Consider the following 27,571-nt stretch of genomic DNA (forward strand, 5'->3'; position numbering starts at 1 on the left):
TTATCCCTAAAGGGCAAAACACTAACCTGTTTCCAAGCTATTTGGTAATATTTTGGCAGAGATAATCCAGTAGAGAGAGTTGTTTGTATAGAACAGAACTATTGTTAGTAACAGGACACCCTAACCTGCCCCTCTCTCTAAGCTCTTAACCTACAGATGACAACCCAAATATTTATATGTAATACTCACCAGATGGCTCTTTCACTGTAGTTCAGAGACTCACCCCCAATAGCACTGAGTCAACAAACAACACCGGAAGCAGTATTGAAGCTCATGGTTAAAGAGAGCAAAGAGGCTGAGATCATCTAAGTGGGAGCAAGAGCAGGCGGAGAACTCACTATCCACTGTATCTTTGCTACCTTTGATAATTCTCAAGATGGGGGTGCCGGGACTGCCGATGCCTGGCACTGTGCCTGACAATAACAGGTGTATAATAAATATTGATTTAATGATTGAATACATGGCTAAAGCTTGGGAAAACCCACTTTGCCCACAGCTACTCACTGCATACTGACCCCATCTCCACGAAGTATGTGATGCAGATTCAAGCTTGGGCTAGCCAACTACTTCCTAGCTCCCAACCAAGGGAAGAGAAATCTCAGCCTCAATTTCTATGCCTCTAAACTAGAACTAAGAAGTCCTTTGCAGGGGTGTTGAGAAAGCTGAGCAAAATGCCAGTTTTCATAATCCTCTATGAAGCAGCTTGCCAGTGTCCGGCTTTGGCCCTGATTTGAGTGGTACTGTTACCTCCTGCTTATAGGTTTTGGGACCACGAAGCAGGATGACAAACCTAGGACATCTGCATACCTGATCCTCGGCCACCTGGCTTCCTGATAAAGAACTCAAAAGTTCTTCTTCCATTTCCCAGCCTTTCCCTCAACATTGGGGATTTGGGTGTCATTAAGACCCAAAAGATAGAACTCAGGCAGCACAAATTCAACCATGACCACAGGTTCCACAGGTTTCTTTGCACAAGGCTAACCTGGGCAGGCTTAGCTCTTAACACCCTAAATTTTACTGCAATTCTGGGGACATCAGAATCTAACCAAGAATGGTCCTGAGAATACCACATTCATTCCACACCTAACCCCAACACCTCATCTACTCACAGGTGACTCCCCAAATTGCGTGACAGAAACTCGGTCACCTGACTTTCCATCCGGAATATGCCTCCAGAGAAAAAGGAACCCAGAAAGTGGTAAAGCCATTAAGTCTTCCCAGGCAGCTGAAGTCACCAGATTATGAGGTCAAGCTAGAGGTTTTCTCCAATCTGTGGCTGGGAGGTTGGGACGAACATTTTATCTTTAGAGGTCAATCTAAATTGCCTCTTCCAGTGATAAAGATGACATCCGTTCATCTAGCTTTGAAGACCGGAGTACACAGCTGAGCCCATTCTCCCACCATAAACACCAACAGGCAAGGCTATCAGCCACAAGCTTTCACAGCTGCCAAGGTACTTGCTGTCCTCAACGTATTTCAGCTCGGCTCTATTTTATTTACCAGCCTCCTCCCCTAGTCGTGGAAAATTCTCCCTCTAGACCTTAGCCAAACCACATCCCTATTTCAAACCTCTCCAAATTCTCACCTCCAAAAAACGTTGCCAGGCTAACACACCTGACTCCAATTACTCCAGCAACACGCCTCCCCTGGCCCCACATCCTTCCAACATGCCTGATTCGTTAGCACTTCTGTGTTTATCTCGGCCCAGCTGTACTTGATTAAGTCTATTTGGTTACGTTTTCATCATGCGTGTTTAGGGCAATAATATGTTTCTATGTCTATGTCCTTTCTGTTTACAGGTGTTGTTCTCTGCCCTGTGCTGCACATCCAAGCACGAGCTCCATGAGCTCCTGCCTTCCTCGCTCCCACAATGCTTTGCACGGCGTCCACGAAGGCTGCTACCGATAACTGTCCAGCTGCCTGGGTCTAATTACGTGAGGAGGGGCCTTCGCTCAGGCAAACTGAAATGACTGGTTTCTCTAGTCTTCTGTACTTCATTAAATAAAAGAGAGGGGGAGATTCTTTGTGTGTACTCTGTCCGGATAAAACAGTAGAACTGTTTAGAAAATCATGAAATTTCTATTATACGAGGCAATAAGATCTAAGCGGTGAAACTCAGAAGCATCTTCCCAAATATTTTGAGGCCAGATTTGTCCCAGATCTGTAAATCCTACTTAATCCAGGTTCTCTTTTTAAAAAAGAAAAAAAAAAAAAAAAAAAAACCCACACACATAAGAAGGTATCAGATACCCTTAGTTTACATTTTAGTTATTAGGAGGTTTCTACTGGATGGTGAGGGTTTCTTTAAAGATATTTTCTAGTTTAACAATTCCAGAAACACTTTTATTCTACATTTCAATTGGTATTTTGTACTAAAGTCTGTACTTTCAGTCTGGAGGAGTGGACTAACTGTATTTAAAAATGTAACCGTAACTCTCAATGCAGACTTAAAAAAAAAGAAGAGGAGAAAAGAAACCCAAAACACTGAGGTGAAAGGAATATTAGATCTCATTCTGCCCAACCTCTTTTCATTGACAAATGAAGAAACTGAGACTCTTATGGTTCTATAGATCTGGTCAAGTTTGAATAAAAAAGATCCTGATCTAGTATAATTCAGTATTCTGTTTCCACACCTTAAAACCTGAATTACTTTATGACTGAGCCAAACATACTAATATGAATAACCGGATATCCAGAAAATATAACTATTTCCAAAATAGAATTCCCAAATAAAAAATGGCTAACAGTTTATTGAATAAAACTAACTGTTAAAATCACCACATGCACTTGTTCATTCAAGCATTTATTTCACATATATTTATTGAGTGCTTACTATATGCTGGGCATGTTCTAATTCCTGGCGATCTCAGTGCACAAAGTAAGACATCTCATGGATATTCTAGTGGAAGGGACAGACAATAAACACGTCTAAACATAAATATCAGGTGCTATTTTATCAGATGATAGGAGTTATTTTAAAAGAGTAAAACCAGATTTGGAGACAGCAGGGGTGAGAATGGCTATTTTAAATGAGGTGGTCAGTGAAGGCCTCTCTGCAGAGGTAACAGCTGGACAGGGACTGGATGGAGGGAGGGAGAAGTGCTGCAGGCAGAGGGCGGGAGGCAGGAGTGTGCTGGGAGCCTCTGGAGAACATCAGGGCCAACAAGTGCGCCCACTGAGATCGGTATGAAGGTGGGAGAGGGTGTGACCGCTCCCTCTCTGTGTAGAATACAGTCCCCTAGTGCGGGCTGAGGACTGTATTCTAAGTGTCATGGGAAGCCACTGCAGGGAGTTATTAGTGAGTTTTGTTAGCAGACTTTAGTTTTAAAAGGCTGACTGAGGCTGCTGTGTGGAGAACAGATCTTATTAGTTAATAATGACAGCAGCTAACACTCACTGAGTGCTTCTTAAAGCCCAAGCTCTGTTCAAAGCACTTGTCACAGTGTAACTATTTTATTGTCATGGTATCTATGAAAGCAGATACTGTTATTTAAAAACCTGCCCAGAGCCACACAGCTCATAAATAGCATAGTGAAGCCTCCAACACAGGCACTCTAGCTCCAGCAGACCCTGTCCTCTGAAGGATCTGGGGAGTTCACTGCGTCTCAAACAAAGTTGTGATGGTGGCTCTACAGTCTCCTGGAGGTGGTGGTGGGGACAGGTGTTGGCGGGGGGGGGGGGGGAGTGTCAAGCAGAGGCAGATTCAGAATCTGTTTTTACAGTAGAACAAACAAGACTGGATGTGACATCTGAGGAAACTTAGGAGGTCATGGATAACGCCAATGTTTTTGGCCTTGGCAAATGAGTGACAGTGTCTTTTATAGTGTCTGTTCAGTGTAGCAGTGAACAACACGGGGTCAGGGAAACTACATCCAACTCAAGACAGTCTTCCAAGCTAATGAGACACAGGAAGAGTATCGGCAATTTGTGGTTGCTGTAACAAACTACTAAAAACTTAATGGCTTAAAACAACAGAAATGTATTCTCTCACAGTCCTGGAGGCCAGACATCCAAGACCAGTCTGGGCCAAATCAGATCACTGAGCCCAAATGAAGGTGTCGGCAGAACTGTGCTTCTTTCAGAGTCTCAAGAACACCATTCTCTCCTGGCCTCTTCCAGCCTCTCACAGCTGTTGTTATTTCTTGGCTTATGGTCCCATCGCTCCTGTCTTGGCCTCCACAGTCATGTGGCCGTCTCCCCTTCTGTAAGTCAAATCTGTCCTATAGGGACACATGTGATTGCATTGAGAGGCTACCAGGATAATCCAGGAGAATCTTCTCACCTCCAAATCCTTCAATCAGCCACATTTGCAAACACTTGCTCTATAAACCATTCACAGAGGAACATCTTGGGGAACAGGATGTGGGCACATCTTTGAGAAACATTATTTAGCCTATCACAGGTGCAGACTAAGAATTAGCAAAATGTATCCCTCCTTTCCGTGAGAATTTGGGTCTTCTGTTAACTTTCTTAACTCTGTAACCCCCGTATTGTCAACTATAATAAAAGGCAAGTTCCTTATGGTGAGAAATTATCCTTAACTGGAAAATTATACTAGGATTGGAAAGATTAAAAATACGGCCTAGGAGGAGAGATCTGGGGGCTTCCATGAGAGCAAGTGACTCTTACAAATCGAGCATTTCCTTCATGAGTACAATGGAAATTATTCCTATGAGCATAGCTGCCTACTAGCTCCTGGGAAGTATAAAGTTTCTAAACCAGGGCAAGACAGACAGACAGACACACACACACACACACACACACACACACACACACCCTGGAGAGCTCTGGGTGGCTACACAAGCTGAGTGTAGGCAGCCACAAGGCATCCAAAAAAGAGGAATGCCATGCTGCCTGCTACAAGCTATGGTCCCTATCCTGTATCCTTGTAAGCAGGCTAAAGCCACCTGTGCCCTGTGACAGTCTCTTGAGTCTGAATGTTTATTTGAACCCAAGAAGACCCCCTGGGTGTCTGTTACCACATGTAATACAGACCTCATTTCAGCTTCATTTCATTTCCATCTCTTCCTCCACCAAACCCTTTAACACGGTTACCAACAAGGAAAAGGAGCCTTTGTTCCATTAGTTGTGTTCTGGGGGTCTCACTCTAAGCAGCAGAATGGCTAAAGGGGGCAAAAAGAAAGGAAAACTGGGAAAATACAAATTAATAAATCCACAAAAACTGAGCTGACTGCTCCCTCGAGGAGGAGAAGTGAGCAGTACCTTCAGCTGAATAGGTCATGCTTCCTGCACCAGGCCTTCAAGAGGCCTCCCCTGCAAGATTAAATACGAAAGTCCCAACCCACATCTCTGCTGGAAATGTGCAAGTGGATTCATTACTCAGAGCCAAGATAAAGGATAAATCTTTATGAGTACCGTAAGTATGAGTCATAAAAAATAGGAAACACATGTAGGACATATACACAGTCATAGGACCGCGCCAGGGAAAGTGTTTAGGAAATGTATATAAAAACACACAGAAAAAACAGGACTGAGTATTACCCCTGTACACAGCTCCAAAACACAACAAAAAAACTCAGAGCAAGTCAGGGGTCCAGATCACTCTGGTCTCTAACAAACAGAGATCATTTCCGTATTTGAAAATAAGCTGGGTTTTTTCCCCTTTTTTCTTTCTTTTTAATGAAAAAAGGAGGAGAATGGAATCAAGAAAAAGTAACTTGGAGGAGGCTCTGAAAGATTTTATGATTTGGGAAATCTGAACAGCTTCCAACTAAAACACTGGGAATTAGATATTTACAGCGTTAAAAATGAACAAAAAATCTTTTCAGAGAAAGACTTGTTCACAATGGCAGTATTACCATTTCATTTACATTCTTACTATCTTAACAGCAATGATAAAGGTAGAAAAAGAGTGGAATCTTCAACCACTATGAAAGCAGGAAACAAAGCAGCAACACATGCACTAACATACAAAAAGCAATAAAGGGCCAGCATTAAAGTTTCTAAGGGGTGCTGGGCTCCACAGAAAGAACTAATGGTAGGGAACAGGCAGAGCCCTCTGGCTAATGGCAGAAGATAAAAATTGGGGTGGGAGGTGTTTCAGAATATAAGGGAGAGCAAATGGCCCCCATAAGTCCTCCGGGCCAGATGACAAAGGCAAAGTGCCCAAGCCTGACTAATCGTTAGAAATTAAATTCTTGGGGTGCCTGAGTGGCTTCAGTGGGTTAAGCCTCTGCCTCTGACTCCAGTCGTGGTCTCAAGGTCCTGGGATCCAGCCCCTAATCAGGATCTCTGCTCAGCAGGGGCCTGCTTCTCCCTCTCTCTCTGCCTGTCTCTCTGCCTACTTGTGATCTCTCTGTCAAATAAATAAATAAAATCTTAAGAAAAAAAAGGAATTAAATTCTTCGATAGCCTTTGATTTTGAAAGGCCCTCAAATTTGAGATTCAAAGCGGCAAGCCAAGGAGACACCCTAAATGCCCATAAATCTCATACCAAAGCATGCATGTGCATGTCCAAACAGACCTTTAGCTCCCTTGGACTTGAGCTTTTTCTGGTATCTTCAGAAACTACTGATTCCCAAGGAAAGCACTACCTGCATGTCTTTCTACTGGAGGTTGAGAGGAGAAGGAGAGAAATGAGTCAAGTATTGTTTTTAACTTTTAAATGTTAAATTTACCGACGAGTTCAAGCAAATCAATGCTCTCTAAGTAGCTTTTTGGAGGTAGAACGCTCAATACAACAACCGCCTCACAGAATGATCCAACTTTAGAGCACTAAAAGATCACCCACCTACCCCACGGCACGGCTACAGCTAAGAAATAGATCTCCCATTTTCTGTCCGCCTTCCATTTCTCAGTCTTCTTGGCAGTGGCCATAGCTCTTTTTCCCTCTCTCCCAAGGCACCCGGCACATGTGCTCACATCAGTAGGAGTGAGGCCATACTTGCCAAGTACTCACCTCTTAAGATAATGAATGTGGCTTCCACTTAAATCAGCGCACAGATACTGAGTACCTACCCATGTGCCCAGTGCTAGGCACATAAAACCTACAGCCACGGGGCGCCTGGGTGGCTCAGTGGGTTAAAGCCTCTGCCTTCGGCTCAGGTCATGATCCCAGAGTCCTGGGATCGAGCCCCGCATCGGGCTCTCTGCTCAGCGGGGAGCCTGCTTCCTCCTCTCTCTCTGCCTGCCTCTCTGCCTACTTGTGATCTCTGTCTGTCAAATAAATAAATAAAAAATTAAAACAAAACAAAACAAAAAAACCTACAGCCACATCACCAACTTGCTGTAGCAGATTCAGAATCAGGTGAGTGCACACATGTATCAACAAAGAGAAATTAAACTTTCATGTGCACAATGTGGAATTTGGGCTTCAGGCAAAAATAAGGCTATTGCACCGATCCCAGATCCTATGCCTGACTCTCTTTGGCTCATTATTAGACCCAGTAACATCTAATCTAGTCTTTCCATCTTCAGAAGATGTGCCTGCAATGTGCCTCTCTTCCCCCAAAGGATGTAAAAATTCTAGATTCAGCCAAAGGACTCTGTAGTTTAGGTGAGAAATGCCATTAATATAAAACAGTATTGCAGGATGTCTTGGACTAGACTCAGACAATACGAGATGACTGTGGGCAAGGAACCATTTCCAGGAGTCAAAAGCATAGCCATTTCAACTGAGTTTTAGCACTCTAAATCAAGAGGGCATTCGGAGCAAAATCCCATCAGAATATTTAAGAATGGTGATCGATAAACTTAAAAAAGCCAATTCATTAAAAATAATCTTTTTCAATCCCATTCTTCAAAGGTTAAAAGAGCTATCTAGTTTCCGGGCATTGATGCTTTAGCCTTTCAGATAAGACCAAGTAGCTCAGAGAAAGGACTATGTCAATTACTACCAGATTAGCTGAGGTGCCCTGGCAATCTGGAAAGGAAAGGACAGAGCATACACACATTTGCAGTGGAAATCGAAAAAGCAGGTCTTCCAAACACGGATTCGGGTTCCTGTGTCTTTAAGAACAGACCCTCATAAATGGATTGCTTCTGCTGGACACCATGCTCTAAATAAACAGACTCTTCTGGCCGACACACAACTTCCTGTAGGGTTCTGGTGGGTAAAGCTTGAAAAGGCTGCCAAATCCAATGACCAGCAGCTTTTGAGCTGACTTAGAAAACAAGCTACAAAGACTTGAGTCCAGAGTAAACAAAGGAAAAAGCCACATTAAACAGGGAACAAATTACTATACAGGCGGGGATATTTTAAGTGCTCACTGAGCAAAAAAACAGGATAAAAAAAATCACGTTATTAGGTATTTAACAGTACAGGGTAGAGTAAAATGCCCTCTCTCCACAGGTGGAATCAAGGTTAATTAATTCTAGCAATGTTAAGAACTGGCTGGGAATCATCATCCTACATCATGAGGACAGATCACTCGTAAGGGTCTAACTGCAAACCTGGCTCAGATCGTATGAGCTACCCAAGGGAGCAGCATGGAGTCAAAAATCATTTGTAGCTTTTTACCCAGCTGAAGACAAAGACTAACTAGTTTACTATCAGATGACTAAAATCTCTGAGTAAAGAAAAATGTAACAGAAATTCAGAAATGGACTGGGCAAAGACTGACACAGAGCCCTGGATACTTGAGAGTAAATTGCAGAATGAAGCTCACTCAGGAAAAAGAAATCAATGCTGTAATACAAAAAGAAGGATACCCACTTAGCTATAGTGGTTAAGAGGGACCTGAGGACAAAACACCAAGTCCATGGACATAATGCAAATCAAATAAAAGCACGCTGTGGAAAACAGAAGTAGCATGGGGCACGTGGGCAGCTCAGTCGGTTAAGTGTCCGACTCTTTTTTTTTTTTTTTTTTAAGTGTCCAACTCTTGATCTCAGCTCAGGTCATGATCTTGGGGTCATGGGATCCAGCCCCGTATCCAGCTACTTACCCAGCAGGGAGTCTGCTGGAGATTGTCTGTCCCTTTCTCTCTGCACTCTCTTTCATTCAATCTCTCTCTAAAATAAATCAAATAATTTTTAAAAAGAAAAGGGGAGTAGCTTAAGAAGACTTACAGTGATACTTTAAATAACATCCTTAGTCTCATTCAAGAACCCAATAAGCACAATGCAAAATAGGTCCAAGACTTGGTTCCTGCCCCTAAGGAGTCCACATACCAGCTGGGTATGCAACATTAACACACATGATTCAGCCCCAAATAATACAAGAAAATACATAATCCCATACTCTGAGGAGGTACAGACTCGTGGCGGGGGTGGGGTAGTGGAGGGGATTCAGAGCAATCTTCAGAAGAGAGAGAGAGGGAGAAGGGTAAAGGATCACGGAAGGGTTCAGCACAGACTGAGCTCAGAGAGAAGTTCAGGTGGAATTAGGAAAAAAAGATGTGTGGCAATGGATTCACCTCACTGGCAAAGGTCATAGGTGAGGTTCGGGAATCTGCACTTAAGCATCTCTAAGGGATTCTAAAGCAGAGGATTCACATACCACACAAAGTTGGAGAGATACAGGGTTAGTCCAAACCCTCACTCATGCAGCCTTTCCACTCATCTTTCACTTTTTAAAAAGATTTTTATTTGAGAGAGAGAGAGAGAGCATGCGCACAAGCAGAGGAGAGGGGTAGAAAAAGAAGAGAAGCAGACTCTACCCTGAGCAGGGAGCATGACGTGGGACTTGATCCCAGAACCCTGGGACCATGACCTGAGTTGAAGGCAGACGCTTAACCGACTGAGCCACCCAGGTGCCCCTCATCTTCTACTTTCAAACCCCAGCCCACTCCAGCTCCCACTGTCCCCATCACTGTCCCCATCTTCTAATCCAGTGATTGACAAGCTTTCTCTGCAAATGGCCAGATCATAAATCTTTCAGGCTTTGTCACACAGCTCAACTCTGCCATTACAGTAAGACAGCAGTCACACACAATACATAAATGAATGGACATGGCTATATTCCAATAAACTTTATTTACAAAAACAAAAACAAAAACAAAAAAACACTACTTACAAAAACAGTCATCAGAGTGGTGAATGAATAAGCAAAATATGGTATGGCCATCTAATGAAATACTCTTCAGGAATAAAAAGGAATGAAAAAACTAAGACATGCTACAACATGGGTGAATCTCAAATGCATTATGTTAAGTGAAAGAAGCCAGTCATAAAAGTCACATACACTACATGATTCCATCTACAGAAAATGCCCCAAACAGGCAATTTATCAAGAAATAAAGTTGACTGGTGGTTGTCTAGGGCCGGGGGTAGGACCACAGGCAATGGGGAGTGACTGCTGGTGGGTACAAAGTTTCTTTCTGGAGTGCTAAAAAGTAAACTTTATGGTATATAAACTTTGTACATACAAAACAGGCAGCAGGCAGAATTTGGCCCAAAGGACACAGTTTTGTACTCCTTGAATTGTATCCTGGTGACACCATGTACTTGGAGGAACTTTGTTCTACATGTGGTTTCTGCTTTTCCCTCTGTGTATACTGAGGCTTCTCTCCTCCTCTACTCAAAAACTTGTACTTGACTTTCTAGCCCTTTATTAAATGCTCTCTTCTGGGAATCCTCCCTTCACCTGAAGATAGAATTATTACCACTCCCTCTGTTGGGCTCCTGCAAACTTTTAAAAAAAATTTTTTTTAAAGATTTTTTATTTATTTATACAGACAGAGATTACAAGGAGGCAAGAGAGGCAGGCAGGGAGAGAGGAGGAAGCAGGCTCTCCACGGAGCAGAGAGCCCGATGTGGGGCTCGATCCCAGGACCCTGGGATCAGGACCCGAGCCGAAGGCAGCGGCTTAACCCACTGAGCCACCCAGGTGCCCCAACTTTTTTAAATTTTAGAACACATAATGGTCATAATATTTGTCACACTGCATTAAATTTATTTGCCTCAATCCTCAATAAGTGCTGAAGACATAAACATGAGTTAGAATGTAGCAGGACGTCTACCTAGCACAGAGTAGGCTCTCAATGCATAACTCACCAAAAGTGTCTATCAATGAATGAATTATGAGGTAATATGCAGAGAAATTTGTTTTAAGAAGTGGTCCAAAAGTTAGACTGAAAACAATCAGTCCCAGGAAACTGGTTTCAAAAGCTGCAGGGTTAAGTGGAAAAGAACACAGAAATTCAAGAGACATTTCATAGGAAATGTCAATAAAACTTGTCGGCTGACCACTACAGGATTTGAAAGGGATGGGTAAGTCCAAAATGGTGCAAAAAAGTCCCAAGACAGGCGGTAGCAATGACACTGATGGGCAGGGAAGCTGGGCAGATAACCAGCTTTCCTGCTGGAAAGAGAAGACCGGTTTAACTTCAGTTTCAGAGATATAAAAAGGGCTAGTATTTGATTGTTTACCATGTGCCTGGCACATAGGGCAGCCCTCTGTGCCATATGGACATCTCTCACTCCTCAGTAAACTCTCCAAAGAACTGCTACTATCATCTCCATTCCAGATGAGGAAGGAGGCTTAGAGAATGAAGTAACTCACCCCAAGGCACATGCTGGGCAAGTGACCGAGATTACGGCCACGCAGAACCCCAAAGGTACAGCTACTCCTCCACAGAGCATCTCAGGCACCTGCAAGCTTGAAAGAAGACCTGAAAGGCAGCGTTCTCTGGAACCCTGACAGGAGCGCCACTGCTGAAGCTTGGAGAGAGCACTGGGCGTCTTTCGCATGGAGGAGACAACCCAAACCCTGAAAACAGACAAGCTGCCTCAGAGACAAGAGAAAGGAAAATGAAGGCCAAAGACTACACTCCAGGCAAGAAACCCTGAGAAGGAACAAAGAGCTGGCAAAGAAACAGAAAAACTGATGCAAAGGTAGAAGGAGCACCAGGCTAAGGTATCATCCTGAAGCCCAGAAGGAGATGCTAGAAAAGGGAGGACAGAAAAATGAGCTGAGGAGGAAAAAAGTGGGGGAAGGCACTGTGGCACAAAGAGCTCTGCCGGAGGAGAGGACCCCTGGGCTTCAGTCCGGCACTGGCACCACCTTCTTGTTTGACAGTGAACAGTCACCACGGCACTCCCCAGCCCTGGTCTCCTCTGTCAGGCAGTTAAAACTAGATTGCCCCCAGTCCTAGCAACCCAGTAGCTGGTCAGAAGGGCATCATCAGAGAGAAGCTCAGGAGAACAGAAGTCAGGCTGCAGGGCGCCTGGTGGCTCAGTGGGTTAAGCCGCTGCCTTCGGCTCAGGTCATGATCTCAGGGTCCTGGGATCGAGGCCCGCATCGGGCTCTCTGCTCAGCAGGGAGCCTGCTTCCTCCTCTCTCTCTGCCTGCCTCTCTGCCTGCTTGTGATCTCTCTCTGTCAAATAAATAAATAAAATCTTTAAAAAAAAAAAAAAAGAAGAAGTCAGGCTGCAGGGAGGAAGGAGGGGAGAGGCAGGACACTCCGATGTTCACTCATTCAAGAAACTGGAGAGACAAGGGTGAGAGAAATATAATGGTGTGGAGCTATGATTGGCAGGGCCAAGTTCATGCATGGCCTCTTCACCGTGGAAGAAAGAAAAGTAAAATAATGAAACACGCTAATTTTCACAGAAATACTCAGAGAACGCACTGCGGAAACAACTGAAAGTGATATAAGAAACATTTCTGCGGAATGTGAGTATTAAGTCAGAGATATTAGCAGTAAATTTCTTTTTATTCTCAAACAAAATGTCAACAGAGCAGATAAGCAATGAAAACAAGAGAATGCAAGTTGGAGATTTGGATACTCTGCACACACAAGCTGGGTGTTTGCCCAATCAGCACATCTGGGTCTCAGATTTGTAGACCTGCTCCTACTTTGGTCTACTGCTTTTTACAATGCTCTCCAAAATGCCCCTCAAGCAAAAAGTCACATTTTCAAATGTGGAGGGTGGCCCTGAAAAAGCATTTTCTTTTTTTTTTTTTTTTAAAGATTTTATTCATTTATTTGAGAGAGAGAGACAGTGAGAGAGAGCATGAGCGAGGAGAAGGTCAGAGAGCGAAGCAGACTCCCCATGGAGCCCAGAGCCCGATGCGGGACTCGATCCCGGGACTCCAGGATCACGCCCTGAGCCGAAGGCAGTCATCCAACCAACTGAGCCACCCTTTCTAACAACATTTTTAGGAAATTACAATTTTTTAGATGTCGAGGCGTTTCCATGGCAGCAACAGGATGGGTCAGGGCTGTAGTCCTAACCTCCATAAACACAAACACCACACTGGCTGGAAAAGGCTACTGCTGAACAAATTTCAGAGGGGGTCAAGGCAATCTCTTCTCCAGACGGGGGAGGAGGCAACAGTGAGAGGTTTTTTCAGTCTGTCCCCTCCCAGCCAGTCGAGAATACAACCCGGCATTACCTCATGCCGAAATGGCTGAGTCCAACCAGGCTCTATCCCTCTGGAGGGGCCAGGAGCCCTGCTTTCTAAGGGCAATTTTATAGCATGTGGACATTACTGTGATAAATGACAGGGTTTAAGTGATGTGGCCAGCCAGCATCTTGGTAGCAATGTTGTAACTTCTTTGCTTAGTTTGTGTCCTCAGTTGTCTGCTAAGCCCTGATGTTTACTATTATTGCTCTCATTTCTGCTTTCACTTTTTCTAGAAGTCCCTAACTGGGTTTTTGGAGACTTCTTACTTGAGAGTTAGCTGTAGTTTTCCAATTCAACATCTTGCCCCAATATGTCAGAAACCACCCTTGACTAGTGTGGCCAGTTCTAAACTGGCCAGCATGGTCCTCTGCTGAGCCAGCAACCATATCTGGTGGCCTTGCTGTCCCCAACTGTGCTCCTCTATCCAGTCCTGGCCTAGCACCCGCATTCAGCCCAGCAGGGTGTCATCATCTCATCGGCACTGAGTAGCTTCGTTTGAATGAAGGGGCAGCTTCCTGAAAATGATATGACTGGCCTACTTATTTAGGACCTCCAATCCTACGTGACAGATTCAGTTGTCTTTCAAGTTAATAAATAACTTCCATAGCAACACTCAGATGAACTGAGAAATGTGTCCCTTGTTATCAGTTTAACTTTTGGATATATCTACTGTAGGTCTGCAACAAAATGGTCCATTTAGAGGCAATCTCACCGAAACGGCTGGAATGCTTTCCAAAGCAACCTCCATTTAAACAAACACCAGGCAGCGTTTATGCGTGGAAGGTATCTGTTTAGGAACTAAACTTAACCAATATACAGTGTGTGTGTGTGTGAGCAGTTTACTCTGACACTTGCTAAGCATACACTACATGTAAGATCTCTGAAACACTAATAGTCTTGAGTTTATTTGGATTTTGTTCTGCACATACACAGGTCTAGGATTAGAAAGTCATTCATGAATAACTGCAGTGGGAAAAATGCCCCAGACAGAGAAGGAATGCGGTTGCTGTGCTACTGTTCAGTGTTCACTGGGTACTTCCGCTCTCACAGAGGTAATCTCCAAAAAACCAGTCAATTCTGTATCAGTTCTTTTAGAGGTGATGAGTAAAGTTAAGACAACAGCCCCTTCCCCCTACCCCTGCACTGTTCTGTCTATATTTTAATAACTAAGGGGTAAGAGAGAAGCTCTCCACCTACTAATAGTGTAGAAACAGAGGGAAGATCGTGAACAAGCAGTTAAGTGGACTGGTAGTAGCAATCTCCAAAATGTTTAATCCCTGAACTTCTAGATACCTCCAAGTGAGCAAAAAAGACATCAATTCAGATGTCAAAGCCCACATACTAATGTGTCTGTGTTTCATTCAAAGGAGGAAGAGTCCCTTAATGTGTTTATTCTCCCTTCTCATACGGTCCAAGCAAGTTTGGTTACAACGAGTCACGGACCGCAAGCAGAGAACAGGTGGGTTACTTGTGTGAAGGCAGCTCAAAGCCTTATGGGGGGAGGAGGGGAGGAAATAATCAACTATGAAGGACAGATGGGAGACAACCACGGAGAGAACAGGGGATCCTCGGCTTCCAGCTTTTTATAATTACTAACACTTGATGTGCTCATCTTTCTAAATGAGAAAGGAAAAAAGACAGCAAAAGGCCAGCCTTAAAGCAGTGCCCCCAAAGCTACGAGGGAGGGAATGAAAACGGACTGGGAGCCCTGGAATGAGCTGTCAAAAGCCAATGCAGGAAACCAAATCCTCAGTGGGGGACCAGCTGGCTCACCAAACAGGTGGAGTCGAACAAGACTGGTTAGCAGGTTTCACAGCCCAGAACAAGGCGAGAGCTAATGGTCGAAAGGAAGTGGACTGGAAGGGCAGGGAGAGCCTGGACTGTCGAGTCCAAAAGACCCAGTGTCCACTGCCTCCCGGAGCCTCACTGCTTTGCTCAGGGTCAGGGAGGGCTTGGCAGGGAGGACACAAGTCCCGACGAGGTGGCCAGGCCCACAGGAGGCGTGTCACACAACCGCCACTGCGGCTGTTCCTGTAACGTGGTGGGCAAGGGAACTGCTAAGAGGCAAGCAGAACAGTTAGTATTTCAGATAACTGTGTTTACTTCCTTCTCTTTCTCCCAACTGTGGTCTTTCCTGCCCTCAAAAGAAGCAGGAAAGGAACTTTAGGCCACAGTCCTCAAGAAGGTACAAAGCAAAAGTGACTTGGAGCCACATGTGTGATTAACCACACATCCCACTTGGCCTTGCCTGCCAAGAAGCCCAGATCCAAATTTCATAGTTGGTCGTACCGACCACATTAACCCGTACGGCTCACAACTACGCTTTTCTTCCTTCTTTGTCCTCATTCTGCATTTCTGCATATACTGTTGACATGTCTATTGTGAGCCCATCCTGAGCCTTTGCTGCAGAATGAGGCAGAGAATATGCAAATACACAGAAGTAGGAAGGGTTCTGAACTTTCTGGGGGATAAAGTTATTAAACCCGGACCCTTTCCCAGGACAATGGAGCCTTCCAGATCTTTTCTCCATACAACCAGTTACCGGCACACTCATTAATAGTTGCTGCTGTAATGTCAGGACAAATACATAAATTTAAACACCGTGTCCTTTATACACGTAGGTAATGCTAACTAGGGGTTTACCCTCAGCAGCTTTTCATGGTAAACAGGCTATTAGATAAGTCAGAAATAGAAAAGACACATCACCACATAAAAGCAGGTCACAATAAAAATTAGATAGGAAACAAAATTGTTGCCACTCCAGCAACTAATGAAGGTATGTTATTGTAAATAAGCCTCTGGTCGCCTTATAACCCCCTCAGGAATCAGGAAACACGCTGAGGGCCCAAACGGGGGGGGGGGGTGCAGATTTTACTTTGAAGTCAAAAAGCAAGAGGAGCTGGTTTTTATAGGATGAAAATGATGACACCAATGCCCGCTTATTCTTAAAGACAGAACTGATCTCTCGGGCTGTTTACAGTCTTCTGCCCTTCTGCCGCCAGAGAGTCTTTTTCAAGTTTCCTGTTCACTTCCAGGCCTGTTGTTTCCAAAACCAATGATTACAAATGAGAGGTGTGGTCTCAGATGAAAAATACAATTATAGGTCTCTGGGCTGTCCTGAGGGGAACCTAGCAGGGAGGCCAATGGTAAAACAGTGCTTTGCTACAGAAGGCTTTGTATATATACATAACTGTAACAAGCGAGTTTCTGATACAAATTCTCTGCTGGCCTATAAAACTGTTTATCTAAGTTAAGCGCAACTGTTTCCCCAAATCTTGTCAACCTGCTGTGGTTACTACTTCCAGGTGTAGGATCTGTCACCTCCCCCACACAGGAAAAGCAGCAGCCTCTCCTCAGCAGGAAAACCTGAAGACTCTTGGGAGGTAGGAATTTAGTAAAATGTTAGAGAAGGGTTGATTCACAATAGATCTTACTGCTCATCCTGCACCAGTAACAAGCAGGGGGAAAGAGGGTGGATTTGGTAATTCCCTCCCATTTGAGGAGGACATGATGAAAAACAACTATCTTGATCATCAGAGTCAAAGTCAATTATACCTGGGAACCAATACGGCATTCCTTTTGCTAATGTATGAGCAATGACTTCATTTCACTTTGAAAAATATTTGCCTTTTATGTTCAGTAGAGACCTACAGAAAGGCTACCACTGGTCCTCCCACTATCACCCCCAAAATAGACCAGCTGCGATTTTTAGCACAAACCATGTAACAGCATAGCTATAAATACCAAGTTATCCACTGAAAACAACAGAGAAAGTTAGGTTGCAAGAGGAAGCAATCCTGGTTTTAAAAAAGGTGAATACAGTCAAGTTAAACTTTACTGGCTAATTAGAATACTAGCAGGTTGAATTACTGTTTTTTAACCAGCTTTACTGAGATAAAATTCACATACCATAAAACCACCCACCCATTTAGATGCAATCCAGTGGTTTTTCGTATATTTCCATTTATCAATGGTGCTTAGTATATTCATATGCAATGGGGGACCATCACCACAATTTCATTTTAGAACACTCTGTCCTTCCCGAAGAAACCCTATACTCATTAGCAGTCAACTCCCACTTCTTCCTTTCACCCTTCAGCCCTCAGCAACCACTAACTCACTTTCTATCTCTATAAATCTGTCTATTCTGGACACTTCATATAAATGGATTCACATAACATGTGGTCTTTCGTGTCTGTCTTCATTGTCTTCTTTCACTTAGTGTCATGGTTCCTTCACCAGCAGCACGTGTCAGTATTTCATTCCCTCTTACTGCCGAGTAACGTTCCATTGTGTGGACAGACCACATTTTATTTACCCACTCATCAACAGACAGGTTGTTTCCACTTTTTAACCACTATGAATACCACTGCCACGAGCATCCGCAGACAAGTTTTTATGCGGACATATGTTATCCTTTCTCTTGGGTATATACTCAGAGAAGTGGAAGGGCTGGGTCATATAGTTCAAGGGATTTTAGAAACTACACGACTGCACAGTCATACAAGAAGAAGGTGAGAAAGATTTACTCTTTCTCCACCCCCATTTTACCATCCAGAAACAATCTCTCTTTGCTTCTCTTTTCATTCTCTCATGGCCCAACTGCTCATGTTGTCCTCTACGCTCACTATACATAAAATAGTCCAAGGTTTACTAAGGGAGAGCAGCTCAGAGCCACAAGGAATTTCCAAAGACCACATATCCCAACATCTCGTTTTCAAACAGGGTTGAAGTACAGCCATCTAATTCTTAGAAAGTCCCCAAAGAAGGAAACAACGCAACTGCCCTCAGGTACCCAGGACCCGAAAGATCTTCAAATCACTAACCGTAAATCACTAACGCCAAATCATACCTATACTATATAAATACTGAAGAAAGAAGAAGAATGTTTAGGTTTTTAAGCAAATCTTGGAGACTGTCCCCTCTAGGCCCTAACTCTTTATGCCCTCGCTGAACATACTATGTCCCTGGATGCCAGCTAGTTTGATCTGTCCTCCGAACTGCTGCGAACGCTTGAATCTGACACCGAAATGCAAGTGTGGGAGAACTCTGCGGTCATTCCTAGGGGTATTGGCTTCAACAGTCGTATTTGAATCTATTTTCACAGGCAACAACAGTAATGCACAATTTAACATCCAGAATCTCTGCTGTTGCTGCTTCTGTAATAGCTCGAACTTTCCTCTTCCTTCTTGGTTCCTCCGAGAGAGCACATATAAAATGAGTAATTATTGCTGCTACAGAATTGCTGGAGTCAGCAACGCTTCACAGGAACTGCATTTCCTCCTCCTCCTCCTCTCCCGCCCACCACAGTCTCCCCCATACGTTAAGAATTAAAGACACATGACCAGGACAGAGAAAATCTGCCCTGGAAGAGGCGTTGCAGCCACCGTGGCAAGCGACCAAAAGTATTAACAGTAATTTCCAGCAGAGCTGAAAAGGTTAGATGATTTGTCTTTGAAATGAGCCAACTCGGCACACTTTCATGAGATTAAAATCAGTTTGCTTTTCTTTCTAGACACCTCACCTCTCCTATTCCTACTCTCCCCAAAAGGCAGAGTGGTTCAGGCACATAAACAAACAGTCCTGGAAATTAACTTCCCTGACCACAAGAAAACTCGAAGATAAGTCCCACTCTGCATTAGTCTTCCTACGCTTCGCTATGATCAGGATCTATTGTGGTTTCTCTCTCCCTGGAGAGAAAACACCTGAATGATAACATTTCTGACACACAGAAGCTTAAAAACAGAAAGAATGACAACCGTGTGTTATCTTAAAAGAAGTATGATGACTATTACCCCAATCTAGGTCATTTCTGAGCCACTGGAAAGAGGAGGCCATTTTTCTCTTACGGTGATGACCCTGTGCAAGTGAGTTATTTCTGCTGTCACCTGTAAAAGGAGGATAACAACAGGACTTCATGGGGTAAGTGTATGAGTGCTTCAAATAGGGCTGAGGACAGGTGAAATACCAAGGCACTAGGAGCTTGGTTCATCACCATCACTACCACCTAGACCACCGCTACCACGGCTATCTTCAAGAAGCTGCCTAGATGGCTTAAGGAGCTAACACCCAGCTTTCTATTTACTGCCTACTTTTCATGCTTTTCATGCAAGGACAAAATAACTGCCATCTTTACTCGAATGCTCCCATTTCCACTGACTCATCCTGCAGGAGCAACCAGTTCGTAAGACAAAGCAAAGAAAGAAGACAGGTCACAGGAGAGGATGAGAAAGATATTTTACAGTAACAGAAAAACAGCACCTTATTTTGTTTTTTCACAGCCATGTTTCAAAGATGAAATCCTTAAGAACATTCTTTCCAATACAGGAAGCCAGGAAAGTTACGAAGCTGAAAAATCTCTTTATTTAGAAAGAATTCCTGGAGTTGCCCAGTCCGGAGAGCAATCTGTTATTTGAAATCCCTCTCTTGACTGTACATTGTGTCCTCCTCCCCCCTTATATTCATATGTAAGCATCCTTGTTAAACCTGAGGTAGGGGGGTGGGAGGGGGGCTCTTTGTCCTGATTAGTGTCTTTACAAGCTCAGAGGGGCAATAAGTAGAAAGCTGGCATCTGCACCTACCTCTCTCTGGGGCTGGCCGAGCCCCGGGTCAGCAGCACGGAGGTTCAGGACGTGCACTTCCTGGGGCAGCCCTGTTGTACCTCTGCTCGCACACCCTGACAAGACGGTGAAGCTCTCCATGAAGGCCTGGACCGGATGCGAGGCATTGACAGGCGACAACTCACACTGGGCACTGGGCTCTGGACCTGCAGAGGGAATCACAAACACAAATCCCTCAGAAACAGCAATGAATTGTGCCACAGTTAAATTAATTATCCTAGACGATCCAGCCATGGCCAGTCCACCAGAAGAACCTCTCCAGGTTAAGTTGTTTCCGAACTCCATGGCAAAAAGGCTTAGCCTAGTCTAAAACCACCAATCTCTAAATTCCTTGTAGATGATTTTGATGTGTATTTGACTATGGAAATTCCCTTTTAGACACAAGTCACGAATGTATTCCTCTGGATGTAGGAAACCTCCTGTTTGACATCTGTGTTCAATTCTTCTTCCTCTCTTAGGAAAAGAAAAAAACAAACACAGAAATAAATGGAATAAATTGCCTAAAGTCCAATGATAGTATGAATAAATAATATTTAACAACTAAAGTTTCACCCCAAAAGTATAAGATACAGTCCCTAACCTCTAAGCATGCCCTGCCTTCTCAGAGAGAGCAAAACCACCTTAAGAACACCATAAAACAAGATGTAATGAACGGGGCAACTGGGGCCTGAGTTGCATAGCAAAGTTTGGGCCAGAGAGCTGGAAAAAAATCCTCCCAAGAAAGGGAGAAGCATATGAGTAGAGCCTCAAACAGAAAAGGTAGAACCCTGGTCACACTTGGCTCCTGCTTCCTCATTCTCCCTTTCTCCAATAATCAGAACTTAAATCCTAACATCCATTCCTGCCCATCCCTCCCTCCTAGGGTCCTCACTGTCTCTGTCTCTAGGCGACTACACATCTTCCTAAAAGGACACTCAAGCATCCAGCTCTCCAAGCCACCTTCCATGCAAGCACGGACCAGACCACCCAGGGTGCTCAGTGGGATGGTCGCTCCCCATACGAATGCATGTCCCTCTCATCTCGGCCGGCATGTCTGTCCCTTACGAACTGCTGGCCTGAAAATAAAGCCCAAGCTCCCTAACCAAGTACATAAGGCCCTTCCTAACAACTCCCTTCCTCTCCTCCAGCCTCACCCCCACCCACCCCAGCAACCCCAACGCATCTTAACTGCACATCTTTATTCAAGCTTGTTTCCTTCACCCAAATTCCTGCTCCACTTTAACTTTGCCCCACAACAAACAGCCCAAGATGAGAGAAGTACTCTTCCTCCATCCTCACATAATTCCTCTGCCCATCTCAGCAACTTCTACACTGTAATGACCAGTACATCTCCATCTGTCTTTGCTAGTCTGATATGACCTCCTGGACAGTGGACTACTCATCTTTGTATCCTCAGCACCCATCATAGCACCTGGCATGTACAAGATGCTCAAAAAATAATTGTGACATGAATCACTGAGCTTTAAAATACATTGCTCCCTCCCTGATTGGTGATTAGGGCACCATTCTGGGGACTTGGATTTAGCAGTAGGGGGCTAAGAGGGGAATGACTGAGGTACAATCCCACTTGAGCCTCACGGCACAGTGGCTGGATGACTGACAGAGAGGGACATCTAAGAAGGAGGAGGAACTGCGATTGTCCTCTGCAAGTTTGGTGTTGTCCCCATTTGATACCTGGGGAGACTGGGACTTGAACAAACAGCATCCACTAAACCACAGCATCCTCTAAACCACAGCCTCCCAAGCGGAACCCAGTGAAAGACCTGGACACACTCCAATTAGTTCTTCCTGACTCCTACATATTAAAAGTACTCTCCAGGATCACAGCCCCAGTGTAAAATGCAAATGCTGTTCAGAACCAGGCAATCCTGCACGCCCACTGCTAGACCATAAGCAGACACCCTGTCTGGTGTGCCAAGTCTATTTCAGAACTCACGGAAATTATCGAGGCTGATAGAAGTTATCTGGTCTGAAATGAAGTATGTACCTTCTCAAATAATCACTGTGGCTCTCTGTGCTGCTGTACTGTGCCCAGCTGCTTTCTGAGAAACAGAGGTGGTGAAGGAAGATGTCACAGTGGCAAAAGGCAGGAGGTACTGGACCTCTGATTCTCAGAAGTCTCCGTGTAGGGCGAACAGTATGAGCAGGTGCCCTCCCTACTGTTTCTCCTTTGGGCCTCTCCAACCACAGTGGGCTGCTGGTGTACTTGGCACCCCAGAGCTCCAGAGTCTCCTACTCCTACTCAACTTCAGAAACACACTCAACTCTGGGGAACTGGTTCCACAGCTTCGTGCCATAAATGTGCCTTTATCACAAATTAAGCCCAAATAAAAATGCTTTTCAGGGTGGGGGGATGGGTGAATTAGGTGATGGGGATTAAGGAGGGCACGTGTGGTGATGCTTGGAAGTGCTGAGTCACTATACTGTACACCCTGAACGAATACTACGTTGCATGTTAATTAACTGAAATTGAAACAAAAATTTAAAAAGGAGCACCTGGCTGGCTCAGTCAGTACAGCGTCTGACTCTTGATCCTAGGGTCATGAGTTTGGTTTTTTCTTTTTTTTAAGATTTTATTTATTTATTTGAGAGAGAGAGAGACACCAAGCACAAGGGAGAGCACAAGTGAGGGGAGTGGGGAAAGAGAGAAGGAGAAGCAGGACTCTCTGATGAGCAAGGCACCTGACTCCAGCTAAATCCCAGGATCCTGGGATCACAACCTGAGCCAAAGGTAGACAATTAACTGACTAAACCACCAGGCACCTCTGAGGTCGTGAGTTTGAGCCCCAAGCTGGGTACAGAGATTACACACACACCCACACAAAATAAAAATAAAAATTAAAAAACAAACAAAAAAACCTTTTCAGCTCCATTTTTGTAGGCATGCGCAAAGTTCCAACTGGTTCTACCCAGAACACATCTGCAATCTGCTTGACTCTCCCTCCTCCTTGCAGTGCCACCATCACCCATCAGGATCTTCCTTAAAATCACCACAGTGCTCATCTCCACACTGGGGTTAAAGCAAAAACTCACTGACAACAAATCAGGGGATAAGGTCTTTCCCAAAGTGGGGAGGAAATCAGAGAGGGGATACTCCCAGTACTAAGGACTAGCAATCCTCACTTAGAATCCATGGTTTCTGTCCTGCCAGAGTCCAGGGCAGGGAAAATCCCACTTAATGGGCTACAGCTCCAGCCCTGTGTTATATAAGTCAGCCCAAGGTCAAAGAAAAAAGAAAGCAATGCACAGGGCATGCTCTGATCAAGTGACTGGATAACTGCACTTTACAGAGACCCACTGGGGTCAATGTTTAAACACACTCCATATAGAGTATCTCTCTAACCACCAGACACACCAAAGTAGTTAGTTTCTGAGGCTCCTTTACTGAATTTATTGCCACAAAAAAAAAGCTATAAAATATGATTAAGCTATCCTTAAAGCCAAAAAATCAAGAAAGCAAGAAAAATAAGAAAGTAGGAATCATCCACCCTTAATCCTCCAAGGGTATAGAAATGGTGCCTTCAACAATTAACACACAATGTCAGTCTGGTATAATAAAAAAAAGTAAGTAAGTCGCTCCTATTTACTAAGTGCTCACTACAGGCTAGGCAATACTAGTCTATATGACCTTGAACACCATTACAAGGAAGTTATTACCCATATTTTAAAGAAAAGGAAAATATATTCAATAAACTTAAGTAAGTGCTTTAAGGTTGCCCAGTCACCCAAGCACTGAGACTCACACCTACTTCTGGGGCTCACATCTCTGTATAGTGAAATTTTCATTAGAAAACATTGAACATTTATGGAAGAAATTATATGAATTCTCTACAATCTCTCTCAGAAGACAGAAGCAGAAGGAATACTTCCTAACTCATTGTATTTGGTCAGCACTACCCTAATACCAAAACCAGACAAAGACATTGCAAGAAAACTATAGACCAGTATCTCTCATAAACACAGATGCAAAAATCATAAAAAAAAAAAAATACTAGCAAATTGAATCCAACAATGTGAAAAAGAACAAAACAGCACAACCAAGTAGGATTTATCCAGATACATACATCTGAAATTCAACTGATGTAATTCATCTCACCAACGGGCTGAAGAAAAAAAATCAGAAGAAAAAGTCACATAATCATATCAACAGATGCAGAAAAAGCATTGGACAAAATCTAAGTCATTCATGATAAAAACTCTGAGCAAACTTCAACAAGAACTTCCTCTACTGGATAAAGAGCATTAAAAGAAAGAAAGAAAGAGAAAGAAAAAGAAGGAAGGAAAGAAAAAAAGAAGAAAGAAAAGGAAAGGAAAAAAAAACCAACCCTAGAGCTAACATCATACTTATTAACGTAGAGAAACTAGAAGCTTTCTCATTAACATCACAACTAAGGCAAGGATGTCCCCTCTTACCACTCCTTTTCGACACTGTACTGAAGTCCTAGCTAACCTCTGCAGCTTGGTATGACCATGTGACAAAATTCTGGTTAGTAAGCTATAACCAGAGGGGGTACATGCAATTTCTAGGAGGTTTCTTATGAAGGGAAGGAACTGTGTTCTTCTGCCCTTACCTCCTTCCCGTTGGTTGGAATACAGACGTCCTGGGTAGGGCATAATGTCGAGCACCCAAATACACTCAAATATTAACGAGGGACGGGGGAGCGAGAGGAAAGGGGAAAAACCATGAGATGCTCCAATGGGCAAAGGATTTCATACAAATAGGAGATTCTATCTCAGAGTTGTCCCTTTCACTCTTCACCAGTAGCTAAAACTTCCATCTTGTATCAAAGGCGGGTGGGGGGATCAACCATGAGATGAGGGAGGTGGCATTACCGGTTGCTAAAAATCAAGTTCCAGCTGGGGCTTTCCCACGCCCAAATGTCACAGCAGGCAGGAACCACAAACTTGTTTTCGTCCTCACCTCCCATCCCAAACACTCTGCTGGTTAAGGTCCTTCTCTCCAGGTGGCACAACACTTCCCTGGCCAGCAGCAAGCCCCCAGCCTCCTGTCACCTGTGGGTCAGCCCCAGGACTTGCTGATCCCCTCCTGAAGCCACAGCCTGCCTCTCTGCACCGGCCTCCAGGCACCCGCCGCATGCCTCCAGTCCTTCTACTGCAGGCTGCTCACCTCACACAAGCCCAGAGCCACATCCAGGGAGCAGAGCTTCCACCAGGAAGCCTGGGAGCCACCTCCAGGCCCTACCATACGAGTCTAAGCCAGCTAGGCGGCCACCCCGGAGCCCAGACGCTGCGCCTCCTTGCCGCAAAGGCTTGGAAAACATGTTCCAAAACCCGGTCTGACTCATCTGCTCACTTCTGTGGTGAACTGTGAGCGCTGGGGCTGCTGGTGTATGCTCTCCCTGACAGCCTCAGAAAGCTGGGAGTTCTCTCTTGTGGCCACTACTGCAAACCCGCAGCCCTTCCTTCCCTGAGCAATCCCTTCCCCACAGTCAGGAGGCAAGGGAGCGTCATGCTCTGTGATGATCAGCACAGCAAAAGCTACAAGACCACAGGAAGGATCAACTGGGCACAAACACCGGACCGGAAGGCAACAATGCCATAAATATGCACTCCTGGTCACCTTGCACCATTCTTTACCATTAAGAGGCATTTAAAAAGGGGGGGGGGGCATTTTACAGATACTTTATCTGAAGCCTCACAGAAACTCTAACATGGAGAGACCAGATACTATTTCCACTCTAAGTAAAATGGTGCAGCCCCAGAGCGGGGCAGCTATCCTGACACAGTGTTTCTTGATAGTAACACACTCACTGTTCACCTCCAGAGACATTCTGCAAGGCTGCCTCCCTAGCTGGGTATTTCTGTTTATTCTAAGCATCTAGTATATGCCCCATCCAGCACTGTTTGGGGGTAATTCCCAAAGAAGTCCAACGTTCCCTTGGTCTGAAAGCATGAGCTTAGTTTATCCTTCTCTGCTGGCCGCACAAGCAATTCCCCCAAATCCTGCCATGTTTTCGTTCATGTGTCCTCTTTCCTACCCTGAAGCCAGACTCTGATTTTCCGTAGACCTTCCTCAGTAGAGGAAGTAGAGGTCTACTTTTTAAGTAGACCTTCCTCAGCCACCAGGACCGACCCATGACCCCTATTTGCCCACAAGACACTACTTCTGCTGACTAAAAGCATGGACCTGAAGACAGCACAGATTCAAGTCAACCCTGTGGTAAGAAACTCTCTAGGTGGCCCAGACCAAGTGGCCTCCTTCACAAAGCAGGGCCCTCTGTTCGGCAGCTGGGCCACCTGGGGCAACACTGTGGGGCATCCGATGACAGCCTAGGCCTTCGCCTCCTGGGAGAAGCCAGGGTTTAATTCTTCACAAGTACGGTTATCATAACCCTTCTCTGGGCCATATACTGTGCACATGTTGTTTCTAATCCTCGTAATACCGCTGTAAAGACAGTGTTAAAAACCCCATTTCAGAGTGGTGGAAACCGTTAGCTGATACAGGCTAAGTAACTTGCCACAGGTCACCACCAGGAGGGGCAGGGCGGGATTCGAACCTGGTCTCACAGGTGTAAGTCACCGCCTGCGTCCACCCTGCCTTTTCCTGGCCTTCACCTCAGGGCTTCATGAACAAACGGACTTACAGGTCAAACAAACACATTTACTCATATTTGATCAAATAACTGCTTGGTCCACACTTGCAACTTTTGGTCGACTTCAAAGGCATCATAAACTCAATGAGAAAGCACAAGTTCATTTTGCATTTTACCAAATGTTGTCTTCCTCTTTTTCACTCATGTTTGCTTATCTGCACACAAGGGAAATGTTCCTAAGATCTGGCTATCACATCAATGTCCAAATTCCCAGTTCCACTTAAAGAAAAAAATGCAAATGGACTCACCCTTTCATTATGTCCTTTAGCTCCAACACAGCATTCCAATCTCAGTTACAGAACCCCCACATCCACACTGGCTGCGGGCCAGCCCTAAGGCCTGATAGAATGCAGACGAAGCATCTGGGAACAGATGCCTTTGCTGCACACACTTTAAACTTAATCTGTCCCCAAAGAAATTAATATCACACCTCACGCAAGGAGTAAAACCTTGGGGGTGGGGGAGTGATTGTTTGGGGGAAGGAACAATAACTAATTTTCACATTTAATAAATGTGATCCTTAAGTATTTTAAATATGAAGGCACACCATGTTGACACAAACATCTGGTACCTATTGCACATAATTTCCAGCACACAGACTTCCCATATCACCCAGGGTACTCATGAGGAGTATGTGTTCAGCAGCAATAAAAGTGGTAAAGATGCAGAGGGAATCAAGGGGTAACATTATAGCCTGCGACCAAGACACTGCAGTGGGGAGATTTTATTCCAACAACACCATTGGCTAATAAGGGTTTCTGTTATTGTCCCACAGGGAATTCTGCAATGCTGTCAGCTGTGAAGAGGGACAAACTCCCACAGACTGTACGCCTGGGCACTGCAGGATCTATTCTGCCCCTAAGCTGGAAATTCTTTCTACCCCCACTGGATGCAAGAATCTGTAGGAAAGCGCACCCACGATGACTTGTCAGCCAATAGTACAGCCTGGCTCTAAGTGAGCTACATGCAAGGGAATGAGACAAGCACCAGGATATGATGCAAAAGCAAAGCTCCAGGAAAAAAAC

The 27,571-nt window shown here is 44.5% G+C and overlaps 1 protein-coding gene across 2 annotated transcripts in view; it reads right to left on the reverse strand.

Moving 5' to 3' along the window:
* TGFBR3 (transforming growth factor beta receptor 3) overlaps nucleotides 1-27,571 on the reverse strand; it is a 200,053-nt gene that overhangs the window by 96,115 nt on the left and 76,367 nt on the right. For both annotated transcript variants that reach the window (XM_044238675.1, XM_044238674.1), the window contains exon 3: nucleotides 19,894-20,078. In XM_044238675.1, the coding sequence (XP_044094610.1) occupies nucleotides 19,894-20,078 (185 nt within the window). The remainder of the gene's footprint in view (nucleotides 1-19,893; nucleotides 20,079-27,571) is intronic.

Source organism: Neovison vison, chromosome 2 (genome assembly GCF_020171115.1).
Source record: "Neovison vison isolate M4711 chromosome 2, ASM_NN_V1, whole genome shotgun sequence".
NCBI classification, from domain to species: Eukaryota; Metazoa; Chordata; class Mammalia; order Carnivora; family Mustelidae; genus Neogale; species Neogale vison.